The 24,611-nt window shown below is 41.2% G+C and overlaps 1 protein-coding gene across 2 annotated transcripts; it reads left to right on the top strand.

Annotated features, from left to right (window-relative positions):
- Positions 1-208: 208 nt before the first annotated feature.
- VSIG1 (V-set and immunoglobulin domain containing 1) lies at positions 209-24,441 on the top strand. Of its 2 annotated transcripts, XM_068152056.1 has the most exons (8): positions 209-412; positions 3,750-3,910; positions 9,620-9,727; positions 17,553-17,751; positions 19,084-19,239; positions 19,946-20,065; positions 21,083-21,209; positions 22,583-24,441. In XM_068152056.1, exons 1-8 carry the CDS (start codon positions 364-366, stop codon positions 22,764-22,766), a joined length of 1,104 nt encoding a protein of 367 aa, XP_068008157.1. In that variant the 5' UTR covers positions 209-363; the 3' UTR covers positions 22,767-24,441. The 2 variants fall into 2 exon arrangements, with proteins under 2 accessions (XP_068008157.1, XP_068008158.1); XM_068152057.1 differs by lacking the exon at positions 9,620-9,727 and having other exon boundaries at positions 210-412.
- The last annotated feature ends 170 nt before the right edge of the window (positions 24,442-24,611 follow it).

The raw sequence follows: 24,611 nt of genomic DNA, 5'->3' as shown, positions 1-24,611 counted from the left end.
GGTAATCAGACTGACCATTAAATAGCTCCACAAGTACTTTTCATGTAGCCAGTGGAAGTACTTCTGTAGGCAAATACTGCTGGGCCTGGCAAAAGTGGGACAACTTGGGCTTCTCTGATTCAAAGGTTTCTTATTAACAAACCCCACATTTGAAGCACAACATGCTTTCAGCTGAACAGTCACACCACTAGTCGGGGAAAGGCACACATGTGATAAAGGAGAAGAATGAAAAAGCTTATTGACATGTTGATACACACCTGATAAGGAAAACAAAAACCTACTTGAAAAAAAAAAAAAGGCAGTTGAGTTTTAGTCTAAGTCAGAAGCAGCATTTGGTCTCTTTTCTCTCCCAGCGTCAAGAAGATGCTTGCCACAATGCTGGAGATATTCCCAATTCTAGCCATACTTACAGGTAAGATTAACAATCAAAGCTAACAGAAACAGCACTGGAATAAAAGAACTTGTGGACCTAGCAGAGCAGGTGAACCTGACTAGCAAACTTAGGAGAATATCCAAGGTTTAATTCAGGATGGAATTAAAATCATGGCTATAATGCCATGCTGTTCTGTGGAGATTGGCAAGCTGACCACTGCCTGGTAAAAGTCTTTTGCTCAAGAACAGAATGTTAGCTTTGGTAAATTAATGCTTTGCTCTAAAACCAGGAAGAGGCAAAGAATGCTCATGCAGAGAATTAGGCTTTTTCAGGTGTTTCATGTTTAGGTTTTCTCACATTTGGCTTTTTCCCCCCCTTGATAATATTCCTGGGCAATGTTACCTTGGTCCCAACCTTTAACAAGTATTTTTTGGAGAATGCTTAACTTTAAGTGTGCAAGTAATTCTTTGGCTTTCCCTGAAGTTAAATGAGGAGATAATACTTTGTAGAATCTAGGCATTATATGGTATATTAAGGATCCTGTATTATTCATGTTTGAAGGACATTTCATTGTGCTAAGCTTTATTTTTTAATATATACAGAAGCAGACATTTTAAGTCTAAGGTTCTTTGGAGATGAACAGCCTTTGTATCTACTAAAGAAAATGGAAGTTAATGTCCATATTTTCATTTGAAGACGGAATTATCTGGTTTGGATGCCAGAGAAATATTTTGAATAGTTGTTCCTGGTGTTTCAATGTTATCTCTCTCCCACACACATAAACCCACCATTTTTGCCTTAGAAATGAAAAGAAATTCAGAGTTAGTACCAATACTTAAAAAAAAAAAAAATGTTCTCTAACTGTAAAGTTCTGGATTTAAGACTAGCAGCCATGTTCATACTGATGACCACCACGGACTGGGGGTTTCTTTAGTGGCTCAGAAAAGATCAGCAAAGTTGGATTTACTTTATGAGTATTAAAAAAATGCATGAGACTTCAGTCTAAGTGGGTGAGTCCCAACTGGCTGTAATGACTTTCTCAGTAGCAAGGAAACAGTCTGACCTAATACTGATGACTAAAAGACACAGACTTTTTAACGAGTTATGATCCTGCTCATACTAGCTTTTTTCACTGAGTCACTTCTTACTCATGTGCTTTTTTTCACTGAAACCAAAAGGCCTCAATGTGTGAAATGGAGTGATGAGTTTGAAATCATAAACAGCAAACTAAGTGCAAAGTAAAGATCCTATTAACTTCCACAATGAGGGAACAGGCTCTGTGGGTCCAATGTGTTCCATTTTCAGTCAAAACCTCCATCTTACAATTAATGATGCCTTTTAATAGCCTCACTGGACAATGGATAGGCTTTATATTGCTTCTAGAATGAAGCCTATTTCAGCTAAACACATTTCTTCAAATTATGCAGCTTTATGGAAACTTTGCGGAGTCACTTCTGCTAAAATTAACCTCTTTTGGAAAAGATTATAACTGCCAGGCTCTGTGGCACAGAGAAAACAGCATAATACAGCAAATACATGGAGCAGAAAACTGGAAAATAGACGTTTTCAGCAGAATGACTTTGTGTTGAAAGACTGTAGCTTTAATCCTGCAAAGAGAAGGGAATAAATACATGTAAACCTGGATGTATTACTGTGGCAAGAAACTTATCCTCTGGCCAGCTCTATTTCTTAAAGCTGAGGACAGTGAACTGTGACATCTAAAATAATATTACACAGCTTTCATATTAGATCTCAGTAAGGATTAAGCTACTGTGAATGCAAAGGACAAGCAGGATTTGCAGCCAGCACTGGGATCCTCTTTCCCCAAGGCAGGTCTGACACAATTAGGTCAGTCTCCAGTCATTCCTGTGAGACTGTCTTCACATGTAATGTAAATCTTGCTGCAGTTTAAGCCTTCTTGTTCTCATCCTTGCCACCACCACCACAGAAAATAGATTATTCTCTTCTTCCTTGCAGACAACTTTTACTACTGAAATGATCAAACAAAGAAAGCAGACCCCAAAGAGTTCAGACGGGTTTGCAAATTGTAGCCACTGACGAATCTGCAATATCTACATGGCTTAAAATGTCAAAACAGATTGCAATTATGTTTTAAATAAGATTTTCTCGCATTGTGCTGATAATTTGAGCAAAATACTCTTTTGGTACTACTAAAGCTTCAGCTTAAACCCTCAAAAGCAGAACCCAAACAGAAGAGGCACAGATATTTCATTCAGAAGAGTATTTAGTATGTTTTGTCTCTACTATGCACACATGCTGAAAGCCCACATGAAAATTATTATAACATGAAGTTCTCATCTTGCCTGTTTTGCATAGGAAGCTGCAGCAGACTTGTTTCCCAACACATTCAAAAGAAATATGTTCTTCAGAATCTTTAGATGGTAGCATTAAAACTGGACTTGGTGATCTAGCAACACCCTGAATTTCAGACTTATTTTTCCAACAGCTCTAGTTTTGCTGCTGTACATCACCATTGCTGGTTTCTTATATGGAGGACAGAAATAAATGAATACTGTAAGATGGTGCTCAGCTCCTTTTGTTAATCTGGCTTTGTAACCAGGACTGATTCGAACACTACAGGAAAAGGCTCACAAGTTATGTTTGCTCCTTTTCTTCTACAAGCACGACGAAAAGGGTTTATAAAGTTATTAGATAATTTCTTACAACCCACATGATAAAAGCAGTTTCAAAAAGCTTAGTTTGATGTTTCCAGTGTAAAAGCATTGGTATAGAACAGCTTCTGCATGCAAGCCCTGAGAAACCTAAACAAAAGCAAAAGACTCCACAAAAGAAAGGCAGAGAGTGGCTGTGGGGCTCCAGCCTTGAGGAACCAGACAGTGCCGCTGAGTCCAAATAAAAGCTAAGAACTTAAGAAGAGACAACACTGCAGGAGATGGTGATCCATGCTACAGAGGATCAGACATTTATGCAATTAAGTGCAATAAGAAGAGCAAAAAGGCTGCAAAAGAGGGCTAGAGACAGCTGCAGATTAGAGCGCAAGCTGCAGGAGAGCACAGAAGTTCAGAAGAAAGGTTTGGTTTAGCCACAGACTCTTGATAAGAGGACAAGCCTCCATGAGCAAGAACAAATATGTGTGTAGGAATGCTGCTTTTTCAGAATATTATTTGTTCTAAAGGCACACATACTCTGGGAGATTTATTTGCTTGTTAGCTTTTGCCCAGTCCTAGCTTATTATCACTAAGGTTCCCACACAAAGCCCAAGGGAAACTGTACTGAAAAGGAGAATGACTGGACACGTCCTACAGGTTTCCTCGATGTGGGGAGCAAGGCACTCCTGCTAGGCTCCCAGGGTCAGCCCCTGCTGATTTCTCTTCACCACATTTACTGCCCACAGGCCACGTCAGCGGTGTTGTGGTGACCATCCCTGAGAAGATTGTGAACGTCACCACAGGTGAAAACGCAACCCTCCTCTGTACATACACAAGTTCCGGACTGCTGGGGAATTTCTTTATTCAGTGGAGCTTTTACAGTGCCAAAGAGAGCCAACTGCATACCGTAAGAGCTTTACTTATTATTAACATGAAGTTATATACAAGGTATCCTTAAGTCCTCAGAGAATCCTGTCACATTTGATAGTTATCCTCGCTACAGACCAGTGAGGCAGGTGGTGTTGGTGTTCTCACCCTAAAGACAAGAGACTAGGGTGCAATGAATTTCGGGGTCAGATGCACAATGTTACCTGGGCTCTTAGTTACTAGTGGCGTGCCTGAACTCCTTTAGAAACTGATGAGATGATACAGAAGGGATTCAGATGCTCAAATGACTTGCTCCACGCCACACAGGAAGTGGAAGCAGAGCAAAGACTAGGTGTCCAAAAATCACACAAGCCCCTGGACTAGCTCCCTTTTCTCTTGTCTGGCAAATATTTCCTGCCATTGTGAAGGCTGCTTTCCTGGTGAGACGCCCTTGTCTATGACAATGTGTCCCCCATGTAAGGGTCAAATGACAACTTCTTGACTCAGCTGCTGTTGTTGCTATCAGTAAGTAGAGCAGCGCTCAACAATAGGCTGTTGGTGCAAAGTGAGCAGTGAGTATTTCGGCAGGATCTCACAGAAAGTTGTCATAGCAGGAAATCTGCCACAGCAAACTTGTGTTGGTATTTTGCGGCATCCCACGGGTGTCATTGTGGTAGCAGAACAATGACAGATCAAAGGCAAACACTCCCTGCCCTTCCTGAGACCTGAGAGGCAGCAGAGCCAAACAATGTCTCCCCTTGGGGGTACAATGAAATCGTGTGGCAGGTTGGAGTATCAGCATCAGTGCTCTGAAGGACACCAAGTTCTAGGCAGTTACATGCTGCAACTACTGCCTGAGCCTCTCAGGTGGCTGTAAAGACCTTGTGAGGAAACCTGGTCTGCCTGGAAGGAGTTGGCTATGGGATGTGTAACTTCCTACAGGTATTGCACTACTGCCCAGACTTCAAGAGCTCTCCATTCATCCTATTTTTTGGTAGCAAAATGAATCCATTAGTGTCACACGCAGGGTACAAGCTCACATCAGCTCAGTCCTGATGGGTGCTGAGCAATCAGCAACACCTTCCTTTATGAGAACAAACATCAATCAATTGTAGTAACAATCAAGGTGTTATGACACCCTTGAAGATGAATGTGATTTTTTTCCCCCATGCCCATTTTCTTTTCCATTGTTTTTATTCTGCTAACATTTTTCTAGAAGGTCAGCCCTCTGCCTGATGTTACACCTGAGAGTTGATGTAAAGAGATTTGACTTAGAGGAGTCACAGTCCACACTGAATATATACTTGTCATGTTCACTACTTTCCCAGTAATATTAAGTTAGGAGGTTTGCTGCTGCTAATAAAGTTATACCTTCCATTTGGTTTATCACTTGCAGCAGAATTAGAGTATCTATAATTTGCAGAATGTGCAGGATGTAACATATTTGGTGTTGAACAGCAATAGCCAGTATGCAAGAAATGGCAAGTGAACTCCAGACAGAGCTGCTCACCCTCCTGCAGTGTGCCACAGCCACAGATAATAACTGTACCAGTGCTAAGCACAAACACTGTCTCACCCCGGTTCTGACTCCAGCTGAATGCCAGACCCACATATGCACACCTTGCCTGACTAATTGCATGAGTTGTTATTACTCATAATTTGCTTTTCACAAGTCAAAACTGTTTCATTAAGTGAAGGATTATTCATGAAAAGGTGGTAGCTGTGAAGACAATAAATGCTGTACATTTTCTGGTCACAACCGAGATAAATGAGCAGAATGTTGTCAAGCATCACAGCAGCACAGTACATTACAGGTACATTACAGGTAAAGACATTACAGGTTGGAAGGCACCTCCAGAGATCATTGGGTCTGACCCCCCTGCCAAAGCAGGATCACCTAGGATAGTCTGCACAGGAATGCATCCAGATGGATTTTGAATGTGTCCAGAGGACTCTCCATTTTAGAGGGAGAATCAATTTAAGAGATACAGGAGGGGCAACCATTTGCAAACTGTGACCAATGATGAAGAAATACCCCCTAAGGATTATAATAATAAAATACTGTGGGTGGTTCAGCATATGCTCAACAAGAACTAACTGATGTGAGGCTACCAAATGTCAGGGGAACCTTATTGCTCAATCCCTTCAGCTCTCACCCCTGGCTTCTGCAGCTCCCGCTGCGGGCAGTGGGAAAGCCGTGCCTGTAAGGACTGTAAGGATCATTACTGGGAAAAACTATCTGTTTTTCTCCCTGTCTGAAACTAATTTCACGGTAAATTCACTTTCACACTGCAACATGTATGCATTTGTAATGGATGATTTCCATTTTCATTAAATAAATCAGTTCAGTCTGGAAAGGCTGTGGGTTAGTGACTAATGCCATTCTCCTTGAAGGCTGAGGTAAAATTTCCTTTCCCTGCAGTGCCAGTTATCCTTGGCTTGTGTGCTCAGCAGGGCTCAGAGCATGCCCTTCACTCCTCTGAGCCTGCTGGTGTGCCTGTGGGTTGTGTGTGTGTGAGGAGCTGCAGGACCAGGGCATTACTCTTTTTAAAATGCTTTTAGAAACCCAGTCAGTCCTCTATTTGACTTTGTATCTTTCTACCACAACATTGCAATTCCTTACTTTTTTGCACTTACTCACAATAAAATTAATTGTTCATGTAAACACTGGGAAGAAAGGACTGTGTAGAAAATACAGTTTAAGATATCACACAACACAAGTGAAGATGAAATTGTATTTTCAGCCTCCCTCTGAACCCACACCACTATGAAGTCACTATTTCTGTTTCAGGCCAGTGACTTTTCAGAGTTCAGAAAGTGCTGAGTGCCTCAAAGCATGTTTTTCTCCTACATGTTTAAACAAAAAATAATCTCTGTTTCAAAAAACCTGGCTTTGCCTTGGTTGCTTGGCAGGTAGCTGAAGTTAAGTTTCCCATTTTGTTCCAAGTAGGAAATACATGCATGGCAATGGCAGAGACTGCCAGCTTTGGCTTTCATTGTTTAAAGAATACTCAAATGCAAGTCAAAAATATATTTAATACGCTGGTAAGATGACAAAAACAACTGAATTGAACAGACTGGCACCACACCTTCCTGCATACCAGAACAGGAGCTTGCATTTTAGGTGGGATAGAATAACTTAATTCGATGGGCTATTTTGATTCTTCTAAAATGACACTAATAAATAAATAAAGAAGCAAACATTTCCTCATACACAGCAGATATTATCCCTGGAAAAGTCTGTTGAAAATGATGCCTTCGTTAATTATTTCCTTTTTTGGTTTTTTTGTCAGTAACTAAATAGTAACATTTTCAGCTCTCATTTTTTTAGAGTAGAAAATTTCTGCCAAATATTTTGGAAGGTAGAAAACTTACATTTAAAGTAAAATTAAAAAAATAAGAAAAAAATCAATCTTCTTATCCCACCTGCTACAATCTTATGTTTTCCTTGGTACATGTTAAATGTCTTCATGACCATTATATTCACAATAATAAGATTAAGCAGAGGGGATGTTCTCCATAACAAATACTAGAGGGGGGAAAAATATCTTGGTTCTAATAAATAATGTTTATTTACAGTATAGGGCATATGGTCTTTTCTCTCTAGAGTGGCAGCAAAGGATAAAGCAAACTGTAGAATATTAGAATTAATTCAGGTAAATTTATGTCACTAAGATGCCTTTGGCTTGAAGCATTACTGAATGTTAGTTTTAATGACTAGATTTTAAGATATAATATATAAGGAGCATAGAGGCCACAGGTTCCCTTTTGAAAAAGAATGTTGGTATTTTACATTATGGATTTTGCAGAGCTTTGAGATATGTAGGCTCAGACACAGTTCTGTCCTGTCTACAGAGTAATCAATAAGACCAGTGTTAATTTAATGCCCCAGAGGACTGAGCAACAGATTTTACTTTGCCTCAAGGTGAGGCAGCGCCATTCATTAGTTTGCAGACCTGATGCATATCTGCCTCCCAGCCCTGAGGAGGGCTGCTTGTGTTTGAACATTGCTTTCCACCCTGCCCACCTTAGAGAGTGCTGGCGCAGGTGCTCAACGGTTAAAAGTGACGGCAGTTACATCAGGGAGGATGAAATACCACAGACAGGCTGCTCACAGGCAGTGTGATGCAAATGGAGGCAGCAAACAGAAGCATGGCAGGTGTTCCAAGTGCTCTTTTGAAGACAGTGCAGCTATATATATAATACATAGAACACAGCTATTTTTACTAATTGGAGCCTAACTCTGCTCTTTTCCTGAGAATTTTCTCCAGTGGAAGTAATTCTTCTCATTTGAATTAAAAAATGTAAATATCAACTCATGGAAAATAGGATGTCATACATATTTTTAACTTCTTCTTCTTCTTGCAGTCCACCCTTTAGCAACATGTTGTTTTAATGAGAAATTAAATTCTTTAAGTAATAACTCCCAGCCAAGAATCTTGAAAACTTTCCAGTACTGAACTATATCTATTTTACACATAGACAAATGGATGCAAACACTACTTATTCAGGTCACCCAGGGTAACAGAGTTCCTCACAACCTGGCCTGATTCATAAGGTAAAGTCTCAACTCCTGCTAAGATCTACATCTGTGCTTCATTTCATGCTCTGAGTCACTCGGCTGGCCTTCATGTAAAGCACCTAAGCAAATGTTTGAAAGACTGAAGACTGAAGACTGTGCTGTTGACTCTGCACAGGCAAGGCTACAGTCTTGAAAAGCTAAACCAAACTCCTGGACCTAACCAGGGCCACACCTTGAGCCTTCATCAAAGGTCACCTCCAGTGACACTGTGTGGCAAGAGAAGTGATCTGAGTACAACCCTGAAACCCCAAACGTAGATTACTAGCAGTCCCAAGTCACTTCTGCTCAGCACAAAGCAAGTCACGGGCAAGGGCACTGGGCTGCTATGGAAGAGTCAGGGGCCAGCTGACCCTATAAGTGTCAGGTTCCCATAAAACATATTGCAAGAAGAAATTCCTCCCTATGCAGTACGAGTAATTCCTGAGATCCCATCACACGCTTCCAGCCACAGACAACTGAGAACATGTGCCACAGAGGCTATCAGTGCTGCAAGGGTCACTGGATTGGAGCAAAGCAGTTTGTTTCTGATCAGCCTGTGCAAAACATCTCCTGAAGCAGTATAGGAAAAGTTCCAGGAAAGGACCTTCCTGATACATGAGCATTTCCTTTTGCTTAAAGTTGATTTTTTGAAATGTAGTTTTATTCTAGCACTTAGATGAGTGAGCAAGCACTCAAAAGGAACAGCTTCATGGAAAGCAGAGGCAACATCTCCACTGCCAAGGAATGGAGACCCAGTTGTCATGTCACTGCAGTGAGAGTGACTCCCTGCATGTCACTGAGATTACTGTGGTTATCTCTAGCACTGGTGTGACAGCCTGCAGAGAGAAGATAAAATCCACTGATACACTGAAGCAGACAACAGTGAGAACACAAAGCAAAGTGGGGAAAGTAGAAAATGATCAGGTTGCAGCTGGTGTTTGGAGCAAACATTAGACTTCAACCTTAGTTTGCCTAATTTTCCGTAAAACTTAGCAAGAAGATTGTTTTGCATCTCACTGTTAAAGGCTTGAGACACTTGCAAAATCTGCTGAACAGGAGGTTGCCTGCCTTTGTGAACAGCACTGATGGTACTGATGGGTAGCTGTGTAGAGAAGGGCTCTTTGGTTTTGGGGAAACATTTAAAGTCTCATTTAACTCTCAGATCAGCACATTTTTACTCAAATACAGCATTCCCTGTGTCATGGTATTCTGAGTATGGATGACAAGTCAGTCAGTCAATGTCAAAAGATGGTGTATGTGACAGATGCACGGGGAAGATGTAGCTGGAGACACAAGGTAAGAAAAAATCCCCACAATCTTAAGGGGAAAAAAAGAGCTAAACAGCTTCTGCTACATTTATGCTACTGTGAGACCTGGAATCAATTTCTGCATTAAAATCTGAAAGCCAGCACATGACTGAGTTAAGCTGAATCAGATGCACCATTCAGAATTTTTAACTCACCCTATTTTTTTATTGCATTTTCCTCTTTTGGATGTAGCTATTTTGCTTGTTTGTTTGTTTTGCTTTGGTTTTGTTTGTTTTGGTTTGTTGGTTTGTTTGTTTCCCCCACAGCTATTCTAGGTGGTTGAATTAGCACCTCCAGGAATATTTTACCCAAAGGGTTTCTGAAGGGCATGTCCACATACAAGAAGCCTCTGGGCTGAGTGTAAGCAAGGCTGGACAGCTGAAACTTGGGGCTACACATTTGCACAGGAAAAAAAATCATCCTGGATCTCCTTTCATAGACTGTAATGACATTTTGAAATATGATGGACATAGAGGGACACTAAGCTGCCTCCCAAACTGACTTCCTCAGCTGTCAGCTCAATGTCCCAGCCATAATCCTTTCCAAACCCTCTTTGACTGTAGTGGGACTCCTGTCTCCCCATGAAGTACAGGGTACAGCCCAATGGAAGTTGAGGCCTAATGGTGACTGCTGAAGAGCAGTTCCACCAAACGCACTGAGAAAACATGTTTATGCTTGGTGCAATGTGCAAGTTACTCATTAATTGTTCAGCCACAAGAATGATACTGTGAGAACAAGAGAAAGCTGCTTCTCAAAAGTATTTTGCACCAGTTAAAGACGCTGAGTGATTAATCCTCTAAAGGCTTCTGCCTCCATCCCTTTCTTCTTCTACCAATGCACAATTGTGGAAAGAGACTTCTAGTCATTATTAACATCCTCAATTACCCATGCAGAAATCCCTGGAATGCAGGATAGAATATTCCTGTTACAGTCTGGCAGATCAGAGGTTTGACAAAAATGTGTGAAAAAAAAGCTGAGGATGAAAAAAAGGCATCTGGGGCCAGTCTCAGACATGACACACGTCAAAGAAACCAAGGCACATGTGAGCATTTGCTGTCTTATCTCACTGCGTTCAGAATCTGAGCCTTGGGCTTTAATTAACACTTTGAGAGTGTGCTGTGTTTGTTCTCTAATTAGATAGTAAGATGCTTAAGGGAGTGATGAATATTTTTCTTCTTGCTGTTATTTTATAAATTCTGTCTGTAGTCAGAATTCAAAAAGAGATCATGATCTCAAACCAGTAAAGTCGTTAATATCCTCCTTTGCATTTGTGGGTGAGAAGGAGACTTTAACAGTTCTTTTCCTAGTAGCTTGAGAAAATGTCAAACAGCAAATGATGAAAAAAGCCAGTGATAGGGCTCTCTGAAGGCTGAGCATTACAGCTCGCCAGGAAAAGACTGTGGATCAGATGCTGAATGCATCAGCCTCGAGAAATGTCATCAAATAGGATGCTACAGCTTTGCATCTGCTGGTGGGGGAAAGTGAGAAGGGGCTGGGGGAGGGAAGACAGGTACTGGAACAGAGGTCATGTCCTGAAAACAGGCCTCCAGTCAGGAAAGTCAGGCTCCTGTGGAGATTGAGACATTTCGCAACACCACTCCAAGTACATCTCACCTTACAGTTTCAATATTCATATGTACTAGGCATGTGATGAGATGACACAAGGAGATGGAGGGAAGGGGTAGGAGAAATATTGACCTGGAAATTATGAATGAGTCCATCCAAAGACATTTGAAAGATGCATATTGATGCGAATTCTCGTATATATTTGTCTTGCCCCAAGAAGAAAGGAAGCAGATGGAGGCATGCTTCTTCTCATTTACTGCCTGCTTTTTCATACATAACCTCCACACCCTAAGGAAAATCTTTCCATAGATGTTGTATAAAGAAAACCTGTAGGTGGGCTCCTCACTCTGCCAAACATCTGGCAGCATTTAAAAGCCTCAACTCAGCAGCAACTTTGCCAACTGCTTGCTCTGCAGGCAAATACTTCACCATCACACTAGACAGGAGCAACCTTCCCCCAAACCAAGCTAAAGGACATGAAAAAGACATGTGATTTCATGTACCACATCCTTTAGAACTGGGGCCACAGTTTTAAGATTACCAAGATTATCTCCCAAATGAGTATGATTACTTCCAATTCCCTCTTCTGTTTGTAACCCAGCTCCTCCAAACAGCTACAACAGCATCCTGGCCTGTATCAGGAGGAGTATGGCCAGCAAGAGTAGGGAAGTGATCATGCCCCTATACTTGGCACTGGTGAGGGTACACCTCAAGTACTGGTTTCAGGTTTGGGCCCTGCACTCTAAGAAGGACATTGAGGAGCTGGAGTGTTTCCAGAGAAGGGCAATGAAGCTGGTGAAGGGTCTGAAGAACAGGTCTTGTGAGGAACAGCTGAGGGAACTGGGGTTGTTTAGTCTGGAGAAAAGAAGGTTGAAGGAAGACCTCATTAGTCTCTACAACTAGTGAGGGGGAAGGGTCAGTATCAAGAGGAAATGGCCTCAAGTTACACCAGGGAGGTTTAGATTGGATATTAGGAAAAATGTCTTTACTAAAATGGTGGTCAGGCATTGGAAACACTGCCCACAGAGGTGGTGGAGTCACCACCCCTGCAGGTGTTAAAAAAAACATGCAGACATGGCACTTCAGGACATGGTTTAGTGGCCATGGTGGTATTAGGTTGACAGCTGAACTTAATGATCTTAGAGGTCTTTTCCAACCAAAATGATTCTATGGTTCTTCTAATTGACTCAACTGCCTTGGAAGTCTGTGAGCCCAAGTCCTTTTCTTGGTTGCAATAGAAAGTAAGAGTGTGGAAATGCAGAGTAATCACACTACTGCCATAGAAAGCAGAGGATGGCTGCTGCCATGAGCAAGGCTTTAGGCATTGCCCAGCTCACAGGCTGAATAATAACTATGCTGCAATCCTTTCTAGAGTCAGGGAGATGTTGTCTGGGCAGCTTTGCTGTTCTGCAGAACTTGGTGTTTTGATTGTGGAGTTACTAGGGACAACATTTTTAGGAGTGATAATCTCTACTTTTTTTTTCTGTCAGTTGGTTGATTAGTCATCCCAGGCAGCTGCTCCCAGGAAATGTGAAAAGGCACCATTATATAAAATCTTGCACAAGCAAGCTAGCTGGAAAGGAGAAGCAGCAGCTATTTCTGCATCCTCAACATTGTCTTTGCACTGGCAAATCATCGACTTCACTAGAGTTCACCATGATTTGCTTGAGCACAATAACAAGCTAATTTTTTTAAGAGACTTCAGCAGAATTCTTTCATATTTTTTTACATTCAAGATGTTGCACTATAAATATATTTATCACATCAAATTAAAAAGGCTTCCAGGAAAAGTCTGCAGTGACTAAGTTCATGGGTTTACCATACAGGCATTTTAGGGACATTTTAGGTGAAATGGAAAGAGAAACACGTCTGTAGGAGGGAACATTAGCTGTCAGTAGCCCCCAAATAAAGTCTTTTTCATCTTCAGCAGAAAACAAGTTTTTTACTTTAGAAATGGAAGAGAAACATTTTGGCAAAGATTTTAATTTCATCCTTTTTGAAAGGTGTGAAGATGAACTTTCCAAGGACAGCATAAACTCACTTTGAACAAGGGTTTAAAATACCCATTTTAAGTGCAATGTTTTAAATGGGCTATGAATTCACAGTCAGTTAACTGAAACATGTTCCTCTTAAATGAAATTTCCTGTGTACACAATCCAATCATACCTCTGGGACAAGATATACACTCAGTAATTAATCACAACATTACTCAGCCTTTTTGGTGTTTACCACCTTCCTTAAGGCAATAAACTCCAGAGCTAGTGAGATAAGCAGCAGAACACAGAACGGGCAGGAGCCTGCAGAGAACTGAATGCATTTCCTTAAGATATTCCACTGCCTTTGTGTTCATAGTTGGAAAAAAACAACCCAGAAAGATTCTGTTTAAATCCACAAAGAGAATAAATATTCTCTGCTGTGCTGACACCTGCCTTGGATTTAACAGTGTACACAAAATATTTTCTCTTCATGCATTAAATGGGAGGAGAGGATGCAGGGGATTAATTTTTCAGTGTATTGTATGAGGGCTTAGATACATAATTCACCCTGACTTCAGATCAAATATACTGAGGAGTATTTGCTTCTCTATAATGTTTACTGGCATGCCCTGACTGCATTTAATACTTGCAATGCCAGCTCTGTTTCCCAGGAACACGTGCTACAGCTAAGCCATTGCTCAGCGGGCAGCTTCTGCTGCTGTTCACTCTGACATAAACCCCAGATCACTCTGAGGTACACTGAGAGTTTATCCCCTTTTTTCATCAGTCAGGCTATTTAGTAGGATATAATGAATAGAAATAGAAATAGAAATAGAATAGAACAGAACAGAATTAACCAGGTTGGAAAAGACCTTTGATATCATCAAGTCCAGCCTATCATCCAACACTATCTAATCAACTAAACCATGGCACCAAGCCCCCCATCCAGTCTCTTCCTAAACACCTCTAGTGATGGTGACTCCACCACCTCCCTGGGCAGCACATTCCAATGGCCAATCACTCTTTCTATGAAAAACTTCCTAACATCCAGCCTAAACCTCTGCTGGCGCAGCTTGAGACTGTGTCCTCTTGTTCTGGTGCTGGTTGCCTGGGAGAAGAGACCAACCCCCACCTGGTTATAACCTCCCTCAGGTAGCTGTAGACAGCAATAAGGTCTCCTCTGAGCCTCCTCTTCTCCAGGCTAAGCAAACCCAGCTCCCTCAGCCTCTCCTCGTAGGGCTTGTACTCCAAACCTCTCACCAGCTTTGTTGCCCTTCTCTGGACACAGAGTCAACATCTTTCCTAAACTGAGGGGCCTAGAACTGGACACAGTACTTAAGGTGTGGCCTAATCAGTGCCAAGTACAGGGGCACAATGACCTCCCTGCTCCTGCTGGCCACACTATACCTGATACAGGCCAGGATGCCACTGGCCTTCTTGGCCACCTGGGCACCCGCTGGCTCACATTCATCCTACTATCAACCAGTACCCCCAGGTCCCTCTCTGCCTGGCTGCTCTCCAGCCACTCTGACCCCAGCCTGTAGCACTGCATGGGGTTGTTGTGGCCAATGTGCAGAACCCAGCACTTGGATGTGTTCAATCTCATGCCATTGGACTCTGCCCATCTGTCCAGCCTGTCAAGGTCCCTCTGCAGAGCTCTCCTACCCTCTAACAGATCAACACCCACCCCCAGCTTGGTGTCATCTGCAAACTGATGGACTCAGTACCCTCATTCAGATCACTGATAAAGATATTAAAGATATTAATGGGGGCCTGCCTCTCCTCTTAAGCTGCTGCGAGTCATGTATTACTTCATTTAAATCATTGTACAACTTAATCTCACATTAGTGTGAGGAGCTGATGGAAGCTCTTTTATTACCCCACTCACACAGACACAACTGATTGAGAGCAGATGCAAATCCAGTGCACCATTGATGTCAGCTTAAGAGGAGCCTTAAGTCATAAAACACACTTCTTGTAACTTCAGACTCTTCCAAGGAAGAGTGTATAACACTGTTGTTGCTTGTACTTGGATAAATACAGACTGAGATGGGTATGGCCAGTGTGTTTCTGTAATTACAGGTAGAACAGGTTTTTGATGAGTGATTTGCTTAAACCAAACTCCACATTTTGAACACTCTCTTTCCTGGGGGAATATGAGGGTATGCTCCAGACTCTAATTTTGCAATAGAAGTCCATCTTTAGACATCTACCAAACATAATATCAGTTTTAAACCTGCTGTTATTGCATGCAGACAATGGAAACTGGAGAGTCCATCAGTTTCTAACTCAGTCTGCCATGGGCTAACACCAGACCTCTTATGCTTCTTCACTGCAGCACGTTTTCCACATGTTGACCAATGCAGTAGTGTAGCTTTGATGTTCAGAGCCCTGCATCAATGGTACCTGGTGTTTGTAATCCTGGGGCAGGGAAAGATAAAGCCTGCCTGGAAAGTAGGCAAAACTGTACTTGAGACGGGGCCAAGCTGCAGTACTGGAGCTGGTGGTGCTGTGCAATCTGGGTTCTGACCTTCATTTCAAAACCTTATCATTGCGTGAACCAGCTGTGCTCTGGCAGTTTTGGGGTGTAGCTTACCTTAAGCTAATAAAGGCTTTCAGATAACATTGCTGAAAGACTTCAGTCAACACTACCAGGGTGGATAAACAGAATTAAGAATAAATATTTTTAATTCAAAATGTAATCATCTGATCTGCAAAGTAAAGCAAGTTATACTTCTTGCTGGGGCATATGCAGAGTTCCTTAAGGCAGGGAACTTTGACCAAAAGGAAATGGTGATACTGGTCAGGTATGAATGGCATTTCATGGGAGTCTCTGAAGCTTTTTTCCTCCAAGTCTTTTCAGCTATTCACATTAAAAACCAAGCTGTTAGCCCAACTTCAATAAAAACATTTGCACTGCTGATTCTGGAATACTGCCAGTAGGAATTATGTTAGATCTGTTTGAGTCTCAACCCATAATTCTATACAGTTAACTCTTACCAGTTTGAGACTGAGTATGCTGGAAGTGTTGACTTTGCACAGACAATGAAGTTTGTGCATGTACACACTGGAGAGCATACTGCCTATTTCAAATACTATCACTTTTACACAACAGTATCATTAACATCTGAGAAAAATAATTAATGTTCCATAGCTTTCTGCATTTGCTTTGCTCTTTCAGAACCTGGTTTCATAGCACAGCTAGACTGAACAGAGTGTGTAATCACTATTGTATTTATCCCAGAACAGACTCAAGGCCCAAGCCTCAGGCTACCGACCAGGCTCCACAATGAATCCAGTTCTACCTCTCCTTTCAATCAACAGACAACAGCTTTGGATTTATAAACTTAGGAGGTCAATTCTACTCCCCAGGTGGTCCCAAGTACAATTGCTGCTACTGAAGTCAGTGAAATCAGTCAAAGTTTTAAACAGCAAATTTTCTCATGGGAGGAAATGTTGTATTCTTTAGATATGTTGATCCTTACTATGTCTAGAATGCTGCAAAACCTTTTTTACAGTTCGGCAAAAAAGGAATTTCTTGATGTGAAATAGGTGCCCCTGCAAACACTCAGGCCAAAAGGAATTCTTGACTTCCATCTATAGTATAAACTCAACCTCCCAAGATATTCCATGACACTGTCTCTGACCCTGATTACACAATCAAAGAAAACAGCATGGTTGCTCTAATTGCATATGTGATGATTCTGCTGGGGTTCTTGTACTGCATTTTTATTGCTTCCAAATTTACTGCCAAAAGATTGGGCATCTTATTTGCTTACACCTATGTCTTATGGATTCATTTCCGTTCTCTTTGCTAGCTTTTGTATTTGGAAAGCTCTGCAGCCACCCACTTTTTGCAATGATAGGTCCATTCTTGTCAGAATCTTCCACAAATTATCATTGCTTCAATTAGTACCACTACTCCTTGTGCATGATACTGCATTTCTTCCCAGAATTGTCATATGATGGTCAATGGTCTCACCTTTGTTTCACAAATGCATCAGTCTGTGAGTGGTGCATTCACAAAGAGCTAGCTACCATCCATCTATACAGTCAAAAAAATCCCATTTCTGACACACTTGTCTTTTAAGAATCACTAGAAATATATATTCAAATACACCATGCTTTAATCTTTGCTTTCTCGGGGGAGGGGGCAAGAAAAGGGGTGCCATTGCTTGGCTAAAGCAGAAATAACTCTGTTTCAACTACAAGTACCAAACCAAGCGGCAGTAAGCTGTCATTATGAGACTAACACTTGATTCTTTATCACAGATCTACTATTATTCAGGAGGCCAGTCTTTCACCTATGGAGAGTTTAAGAACAGGATAACAGCTGCAACAGGTCCAGGGAATGCATCAATAACAATCTCCAACATGCAGCCCTCAGACACTGGTTCCTACACCTGTGAAGTTTTCAGTCCACAGGGTGATGCTGGCCAGAGTCAAAAATCGGTGGTTGTCAATGTGCTGGGTAAGCATCTCTCCTCCCTGTGCTGCAATGTACTTTCCTTCCCTTATTATGAAACACTGAATCCACCGCTCCAAATGTGTAGAACCAGAGGGAATGACTGAACTGTGAGAAACAAGGCCCATGATGCAGAGAAAGGGTTCACTCATCATTGCTGCAGAGGGTTTTTCCCAGGGCCCTGGAAGCTGGCAGAGCCTGGGGTGCCCTCTAGCTTCCACACACAGCAGACCTGGTGCCTCCCTGCAGCCACACTTCCCTTTCCTTCCCTGACCTATATGGAAATCTCACCAGAGGCCTTCAGATTCAGTCTTTGCTCTACCCAACGTAGGCAGGTAAGTGGGTAGCTGGAATTATCCAGCCTCACTACATTTTCTTATCTTGGAAAACAAAGTGATACTAGCTTTGATTAACATAAAAAGCCTGTTTAGCAGAGAGTGACAACTTCTCTCTGAAGACATTTAGGATAATTCAATCCCAGCAAAGACCAAAATGTTACTAATTGTACTTAATGTTGGTCATGGGGACTTGGGTAAATCTAGGAAGAAGCAGGAGAACAGCCCAAAGCTTTTAGTATGTGTTAGATGGAAGTAGCACAAAACCTCTTTTGGGTAGAAGAAATCAAAAGTTCAGTCACAAACAGGCAGCACAGAAAGGGTGAAAAGCAGTGGAATGAGGTACTTTACTGACTAATAACATAAAAGTTTGTACTTTTACATAAAGAATATAAACCTGGTCAGAGGGACAAATCAAAGTCATATGAGAATGTGACTCCAACATCATTTGGCTGTTTTCCAGGGATAAGAAAAGACTGACATAAACAATCCCTAAAAATCAGAGTACTATTGTTAATTCTTATCTAAAAGTAGCCCCCCACATTCCCCTCCCCAAAAGAGTAAATCTTGGGGCAGCTGATTGTAAGTAAGAGATTGAACAGTCAGGCCTTGACCCTCCTCCTTCATGTGGAAAAGCTCCTGCAGTGTTCCTAGAGAAAAATGTGCTGCTACGTGGCAGAATGGTGTATGACAAATAGACATTGGCCCATTAAAGTAATTGATAGTTTTCATCTCAACACTTCCATTAGAATATTTAGTATGCAATGGAAGACAAGGTAATAAAAATGTATCCAAGGCCATGTACATATATTAAATATTATTCAGATCTTTACAGGAGATCCTTTGGCCAGACCCATAATCAAGACTCCACTCTCAGATGGCAATCTGCAGATGGGGTTCAGTTCTTTAGTCATACCAGCACTGCCCCAGAACTTGACGTGGATGCTTGCAGCCATGCCTATGTATTCATGATGTGTCTGTTCTCTCCATTCTTACTTTACAGTCAAACCATCAAACCCTTTCTGCAAAGTAGAAGGAACACCTGAAAAGGGCCATCTAATCTCCCTGCTATGCAAATGTGATGAAGGATTGCCTCAGCCTACCTACCACTGGTACAGAGTTGATGAGAATACCCTCAAGCCTGTGACTGAACAATTCAGTACGTACCTACAGGACTACCATGCCATGGCCAAGATCTGGAATTCCTTAGTAGCAGCCATTTCAAGCACTGTGTATCACATAGGGTAGTTAAAATATCCTCCTCCTTTGATGGTTAGTGACACAAAATCAGATTTTTACTTACTTAAATCAACTGACAGCTGTCACAAACACAGGGTGCTTTTCTATTTAATTAAAACTGTGTGGCATGTTAAAGTCTTGTCTAGCCCATTACTTTAAGCAGTTAAAATGGAAGAAATGTTTGTACCTTCACATCTCACATCCTTTGGAATTTTGAGTGAGCTTACACTCAGAATAAGCTAAGTTATTTTGTCATTTAGATGCTAAGACTTCCATCCCAAAAGTCTTCAGTACTGTTATATTTCCTTCTGTAAAGTCACGCAGACAACAACAGCATCAATGGGGATAAACCATCAGATTGATTTGCAGAGTAGGAGCCCTGTGTTTAGAGCAGTGTTTCATTACACTCCTTTGGAATCCACTGCAGTAGTTTTCAAGGATAGCAATTTATTAATTTTTCTCTTTACTTAAAGAATATCACTGGGCCCCCCCAACACCAAATGAATTAATAACTGAAGAACCCTGTTTCTAATTCCCTAATGGCTCTCAGTATTAGAAACTAAAGAAAACCATTTGCTTCTATGACATACAAAAGCTGACCTGTACTTGTTCTCTCTTTGTCACAGATCCAAAGACTGGTGTTCTTTACATTGGCAACCTCTCCACCTTTGAAACTGGGTATTACCGGTGCATAGCCAGCAACCTCCTGGGCAACAGTACCTGTGAGCTTGACCTAACTGCAAAGCGTAAGTTTAATGTATGAAAGTAACCACATCTTCAGTGTGTGACATGCACAGTTTGCAGGAAAATGCTCTAACAACATAAAAGCATACATTGTTTTGGTAAGAACAGAATGGGCTTTGGAAAGCTCCAGCCAGAGTTTTCATCCAGGCATGGCCAGAATTTACACTGAGCTAGACAACAGATCTAATATCTCCAGCTTCATTTTGCCCTGGGAGCACGAGCTGAACCTGCCTCTGACAACTGATAGACTTGGAGTTTAGAGCAATTTCTTCCAGCCAACAGCCCACTGAGTTCCCCCTGCCCCAGAACTTACATCCATCACTGAAACGTACAAAGACCGGAGCAGTGTAGATGTGACCACTAACTAAAAATACTGCAGCCATGGAAATAAACACCTTATCCTGACAGTCCTCAAGCAGTGATCAACCTTATGCTGACTGTTCTCAAGCACAAGGTCAACCATGTCCACATGCAGGTTTTTACAGGTAATCAAGAGCAGCTGAGAAGAGCCAAGCATACATTGTACAACCATCCACAAGAGGTGTCCCTGAAATAGTCACTCAGTGGTCTATAAAATAAGAATAGCAGGTCAGACCTAGCAGCTGTACTGAAGTGGGAATAGAAGGTTTTGGAGACTCAAAAATGACCAGAGCACACATTTAACATCTCAGCTGGAAGGCAGAGGTTAAGGCAGTGTGGTTCAGAATTTGTTTGCAAGGTTGAAGAGTAAAGGCTTTCAACTACTGCCAGTGTTAACAGCCTCACGTTTCCCTTAGCCAGGCATAGACACAGGTAGGGAGCTAACCAATGGGAAAGGAGGCAGCAAAGCACTGTTCCTTCTCTCCTAGAGCATCTTTAGCCTCTTTCCTGGAAATATAGCTGTCAGTTAGATCTTTGAATCCAATGCCCTTTTTCTGCTCTCTTCCCCACTAAATTTCCATGGGATTTCACTATTATAATGCTTTTCTAAAAGTCAAGTAATCTTTTGTTATTGTTGTTGTTGTTGTTTTTCTCTCCAGATTCAGATAGTGGCATTGTTGCTGGATCAATAATTGGAGCAGTTTTGGCAGCTGCTATCATTTGTGTTGTTGTCTGGGTCTTAACCAAGAAGGCAAAGAATAAGAAGTCATCGAGTAATGAGATGCAGTAAGAGTTTCTGTTTGCTTCATTTAAAGACAATTATTTCTGTAAAGCACTGCTGATAATCCAGAACTACAGTAAAATGTAATTATTCTGAACTTTTTTAGAAGGATGAATAACACAGGTTTGAGAAAACTTCCAGAGTGGGAAGATTTGCTTTTTTGTGTGACTTTTAAGCTGTTGCTCTTGTAACAGAAATTGCTGTTATTCCCTTTCTTATATTTACAGGCAGCTACCACTTAGCAGTATCTAAAGTAGTAAATGTTTTATGAACAACACAAACTAGTGGCAAGATGGAAAAAGTTTTGAGTATTAAAAAATTAATGGTGATTATTAATGGCAGGTGGGGGCAGTAAAAACAGGAGCAGCAGCTAAAGGTTGCCTCAGCAAAGCCATTGGGATTGGACAATACTGGATTCAAACACAGAGGGCTCGTCTTAGTGCTATTTGAGATGGCAGGACACATACTTTGGGTACTCTAAGGCAGACGACTCAAAGTTTAAGCAACAGAATGGAGCTTAGAATGGCCATTTTGATCCTGCTCTGGAAATGTCTTTCCTCTGTGCTTTGCCTGGTCCTTTTCCCCTTAAATTTACAAATCTTCAGAACAGGGACAATCTCATATGCTAAGCAGATTCTATTTAGTCCCATGACAGTAAATGCTAACTGAATACTTGCAGCTGAGGCCAGGAAAAATGGTATTATGTCATCTGGACACTTCCCTGTAGCACAGGTCTAAGACTTCCTGAGATGGAATTCTGCTATTCCAGATGAGCAGCCAGTCACTCATGCACCTGATTTCTGCTTTGAATTGATGTAGCATCAACAGCTAATTTTGTGCTCACATCCTAATAAATCTCACTATGCTGAATTAATCCACTAGCATCTGATATTTTTTATATGTGAATATTGGGAGTTGTTTATTACTGTTTTTATAAGATAAATGGAATTCATATCTGTTACTAAAAATACTTTTCTAGTGTTCAGCCTTTCCATAACTCTTTTCTGACTACACTTTATTTTTATGCACTTAAATGGGACACCAGATCTGCATGGATTTCCCAGAAAGCTCACACAAAGCAGTGTGCCTAGATAACCTTTTTCATACAGTTTGTCAGCACTCAGCTTCCCATTCTTCTTCCCTGACAGGATTGCTTAACCAGTGATGCAGATCAGTCTTACCCTCTAACGCTCTGTCATTCTTTCCATCTTAGCAGCAGGGGTGCTGTAGCCTTTTTGTGTGCTCTTGGAACAGTTACAATAATATGGGAGTTACTGTTTAGAAAACAAAACTACAAAGACTTGTTCTTTTGAAAGACTGTAGTGTCTGTGGGATTTCAACATGTAAAAATCACAATCCTCACCCTGTCTTCCTGCAGAGAAATGGCTCAGAAACAATCCAATGCAGAATATGTTCAGGTACCTAATGAAGAAAACATTCCAGCAACCACAGTTCCAGCAAGCAATGTGACAAATGAATACCCCAGTGTTGATGAAACAGCAGACTCTGGAACACCTGAAAATGATGAGAAGCAAGAAGTGGAAAAAGAAGAAATAGCCTAGAGTTTTAATACAGCTCTCTCTGTCAACTTTTGACCCCTTTACACAAAAATGGTTGTCATTGAACTAACATAGAAGCATGACTGAAACTTAAACGGGCATTTAACTTGTGAACCACGGGGCTGGAGATTGAAATGGGTCAGTTACATATGTACTTTGTGAATAGCAGAAGAATCAGCCTTTAAAGTTAACTACATGAAGTTATTATGTAGTTATAATCATACATAAATATAAGTAAAACCAAAAGCTAACAAATGACAACAACAAAACCCCCAAACAAACAAACAAAACCCCCAAACCAACCAAACAAAAAAAGGGCTACCATCCACATTGATCCAACCTCTTTCAAAGGCTAATTAGGAAATGAGTGAAGCATTTGACAAAGAGCTTTTAGTAATGCTGTATCCATGCAGCTCTGAACCACAGCATCTTCTCCAGAAACAGTGTTGGCCAATCTCATGTTTCCTCTACACCAAGAACAATTAGCATGGCCAATACATTGCAGTATTGAAACAATCTGATTTTGCACATCAGAAGTAAAAAGAAGTTTTATCACTGTCACCAGAGTGCAGAAACATATCTTAAGACCTGAACCAACAAAATCTTGGGTGTCTGAATTCCACTTAAAGCTAAAACTCCAGGTCCTGGAGACTTTTACCCTGTTGCTGCCCGATGTGGAATACATTTTGTTAACAATGGCCTTCTCGGCTTTACAGTTCCAAGGCATTACAAAGTTGTGTTTTACGGCAGTTCTGGTTTTCAGTTTAATAGAATTAGCATTTAAGTACCCAGTTCAGACATCAGTTGACTAGTTTCCACATAACAGGAGCTGGCTATCTAAATCCCTAGCAAGGCTTGTTATAATAAGCACAGAGTGTCAGATTCCTCATGACGTGCAGATACAGCTGCTTTCAAAACTTAGAAGCAAATACTGCTTACTATACAACACATGAGCTCAGATTCCTTCTTCTGCCCCAGATATTTAAATCTCCTTCCAGCCAACTGTTCTATCCACTAAGCAATAACCTCATGTTACTTTTTTGCCAGTCTCTTTAGCCCAGTGTGACTTTGACTATTTTCTACCACTGAAAGCATCCAGAGGAAGGGTAAGCAGTGCATCAACACCAATAGCCAAGAGCTGAGTAATGAGCACTCACTTGGAAGGGAAAAGGGAGATCAAGCATACACACTCTGATCACCAGACACCTCTTCTCCAGGTCTCCTTCCTATGGCTAAGCAAACTCACTTATTCAGAAGGGCAAAGATACCTTCAGAAGAACTCAAGGACCACAGGGCTCAGGTGAATACAGACACAGAGCCTCAGCATCTCTCTTCTGAATCATGAAGCATATATTCATTGACACAGGGACACTGGTTTTAGTGTTCTGCACTGCAGAAGAATTATCTTGCTCAGGGAACTTTTTGGCTCTTAAGTCCATCATAGGATCTAATGTTCATAAATCCTTTGGTGACTGTAAACATTAGATGAAGCAGTCATCTTAAAGAAAAAAAAAAGGATAAAAGGATACATATGTGCTAAAATGTTCAGATTCAGCTCCTGCCATGGTAAGTATGTACACTGAGAAAGTGACTACACAAAAGAAAAAAAAAGAGGGGAAAAATAAAAACCAAAAAAACAAGGAAAAAAAAAAGAAGAAAAAAAAAAAAGATGGCAACATCTAAAGATGTAATGCACAAGGTTCTAATTCAGATTTGGTTTGGATCATTAGTCATAACTGTATTCATTGCCCTCCCTACAGAGTATTCTGGCCTTCAAGTATTTCTTTGACACCTGCAACTGTGTTTAGACTCATTCCAGAGTAAAAGGGTGTTTATGCTGTTCTCATA

Source organism: Melanerpes formicivorus, unplaced genomic scaffold (assembly GCF_026170545.1).
Source record: "Melanerpes formicivorus ecotype bairdi unplaced genomic scaffold, bMelFor1.0.p_v2 SCAF_22, whole genome shotgun sequence".
NCBI classification, from domain to species: Eukaryota; Metazoa; Chordata; class Aves; order Piciformes; family Picidae; genus Melanerpes; species Melanerpes formicivorus.
The sequence above is the reverse complement of the archived record's forward strand: the minus strand, read 5'-3'. Positions and strand labels throughout refer to the sequence as shown.

Bases quoted from the DNA above. Each gene is read 5' to 3' on its own strand.
- VSIG1 (XM_068152056.1), top strand. From the start codon at position 364: ATGCTTGCCACAATGCTGGAGATATTCCCAATTCTAGCCATACTTACA. The intron at 19,240-19,945 runs GTACGTACCTAC...TCTTTGTCACAG, and splicing joins GCCTGTGACTGAACAATTCA to ATCCAAAGACTGGTGTTCTT. The intron at 20,066-21,082 runs GTAAGTTTAATG...TTTTCTCTCCAG, and splicing joins GCTTGACCTAACTGCAAAGC to ATTCAGATAGTGGCATTGTT.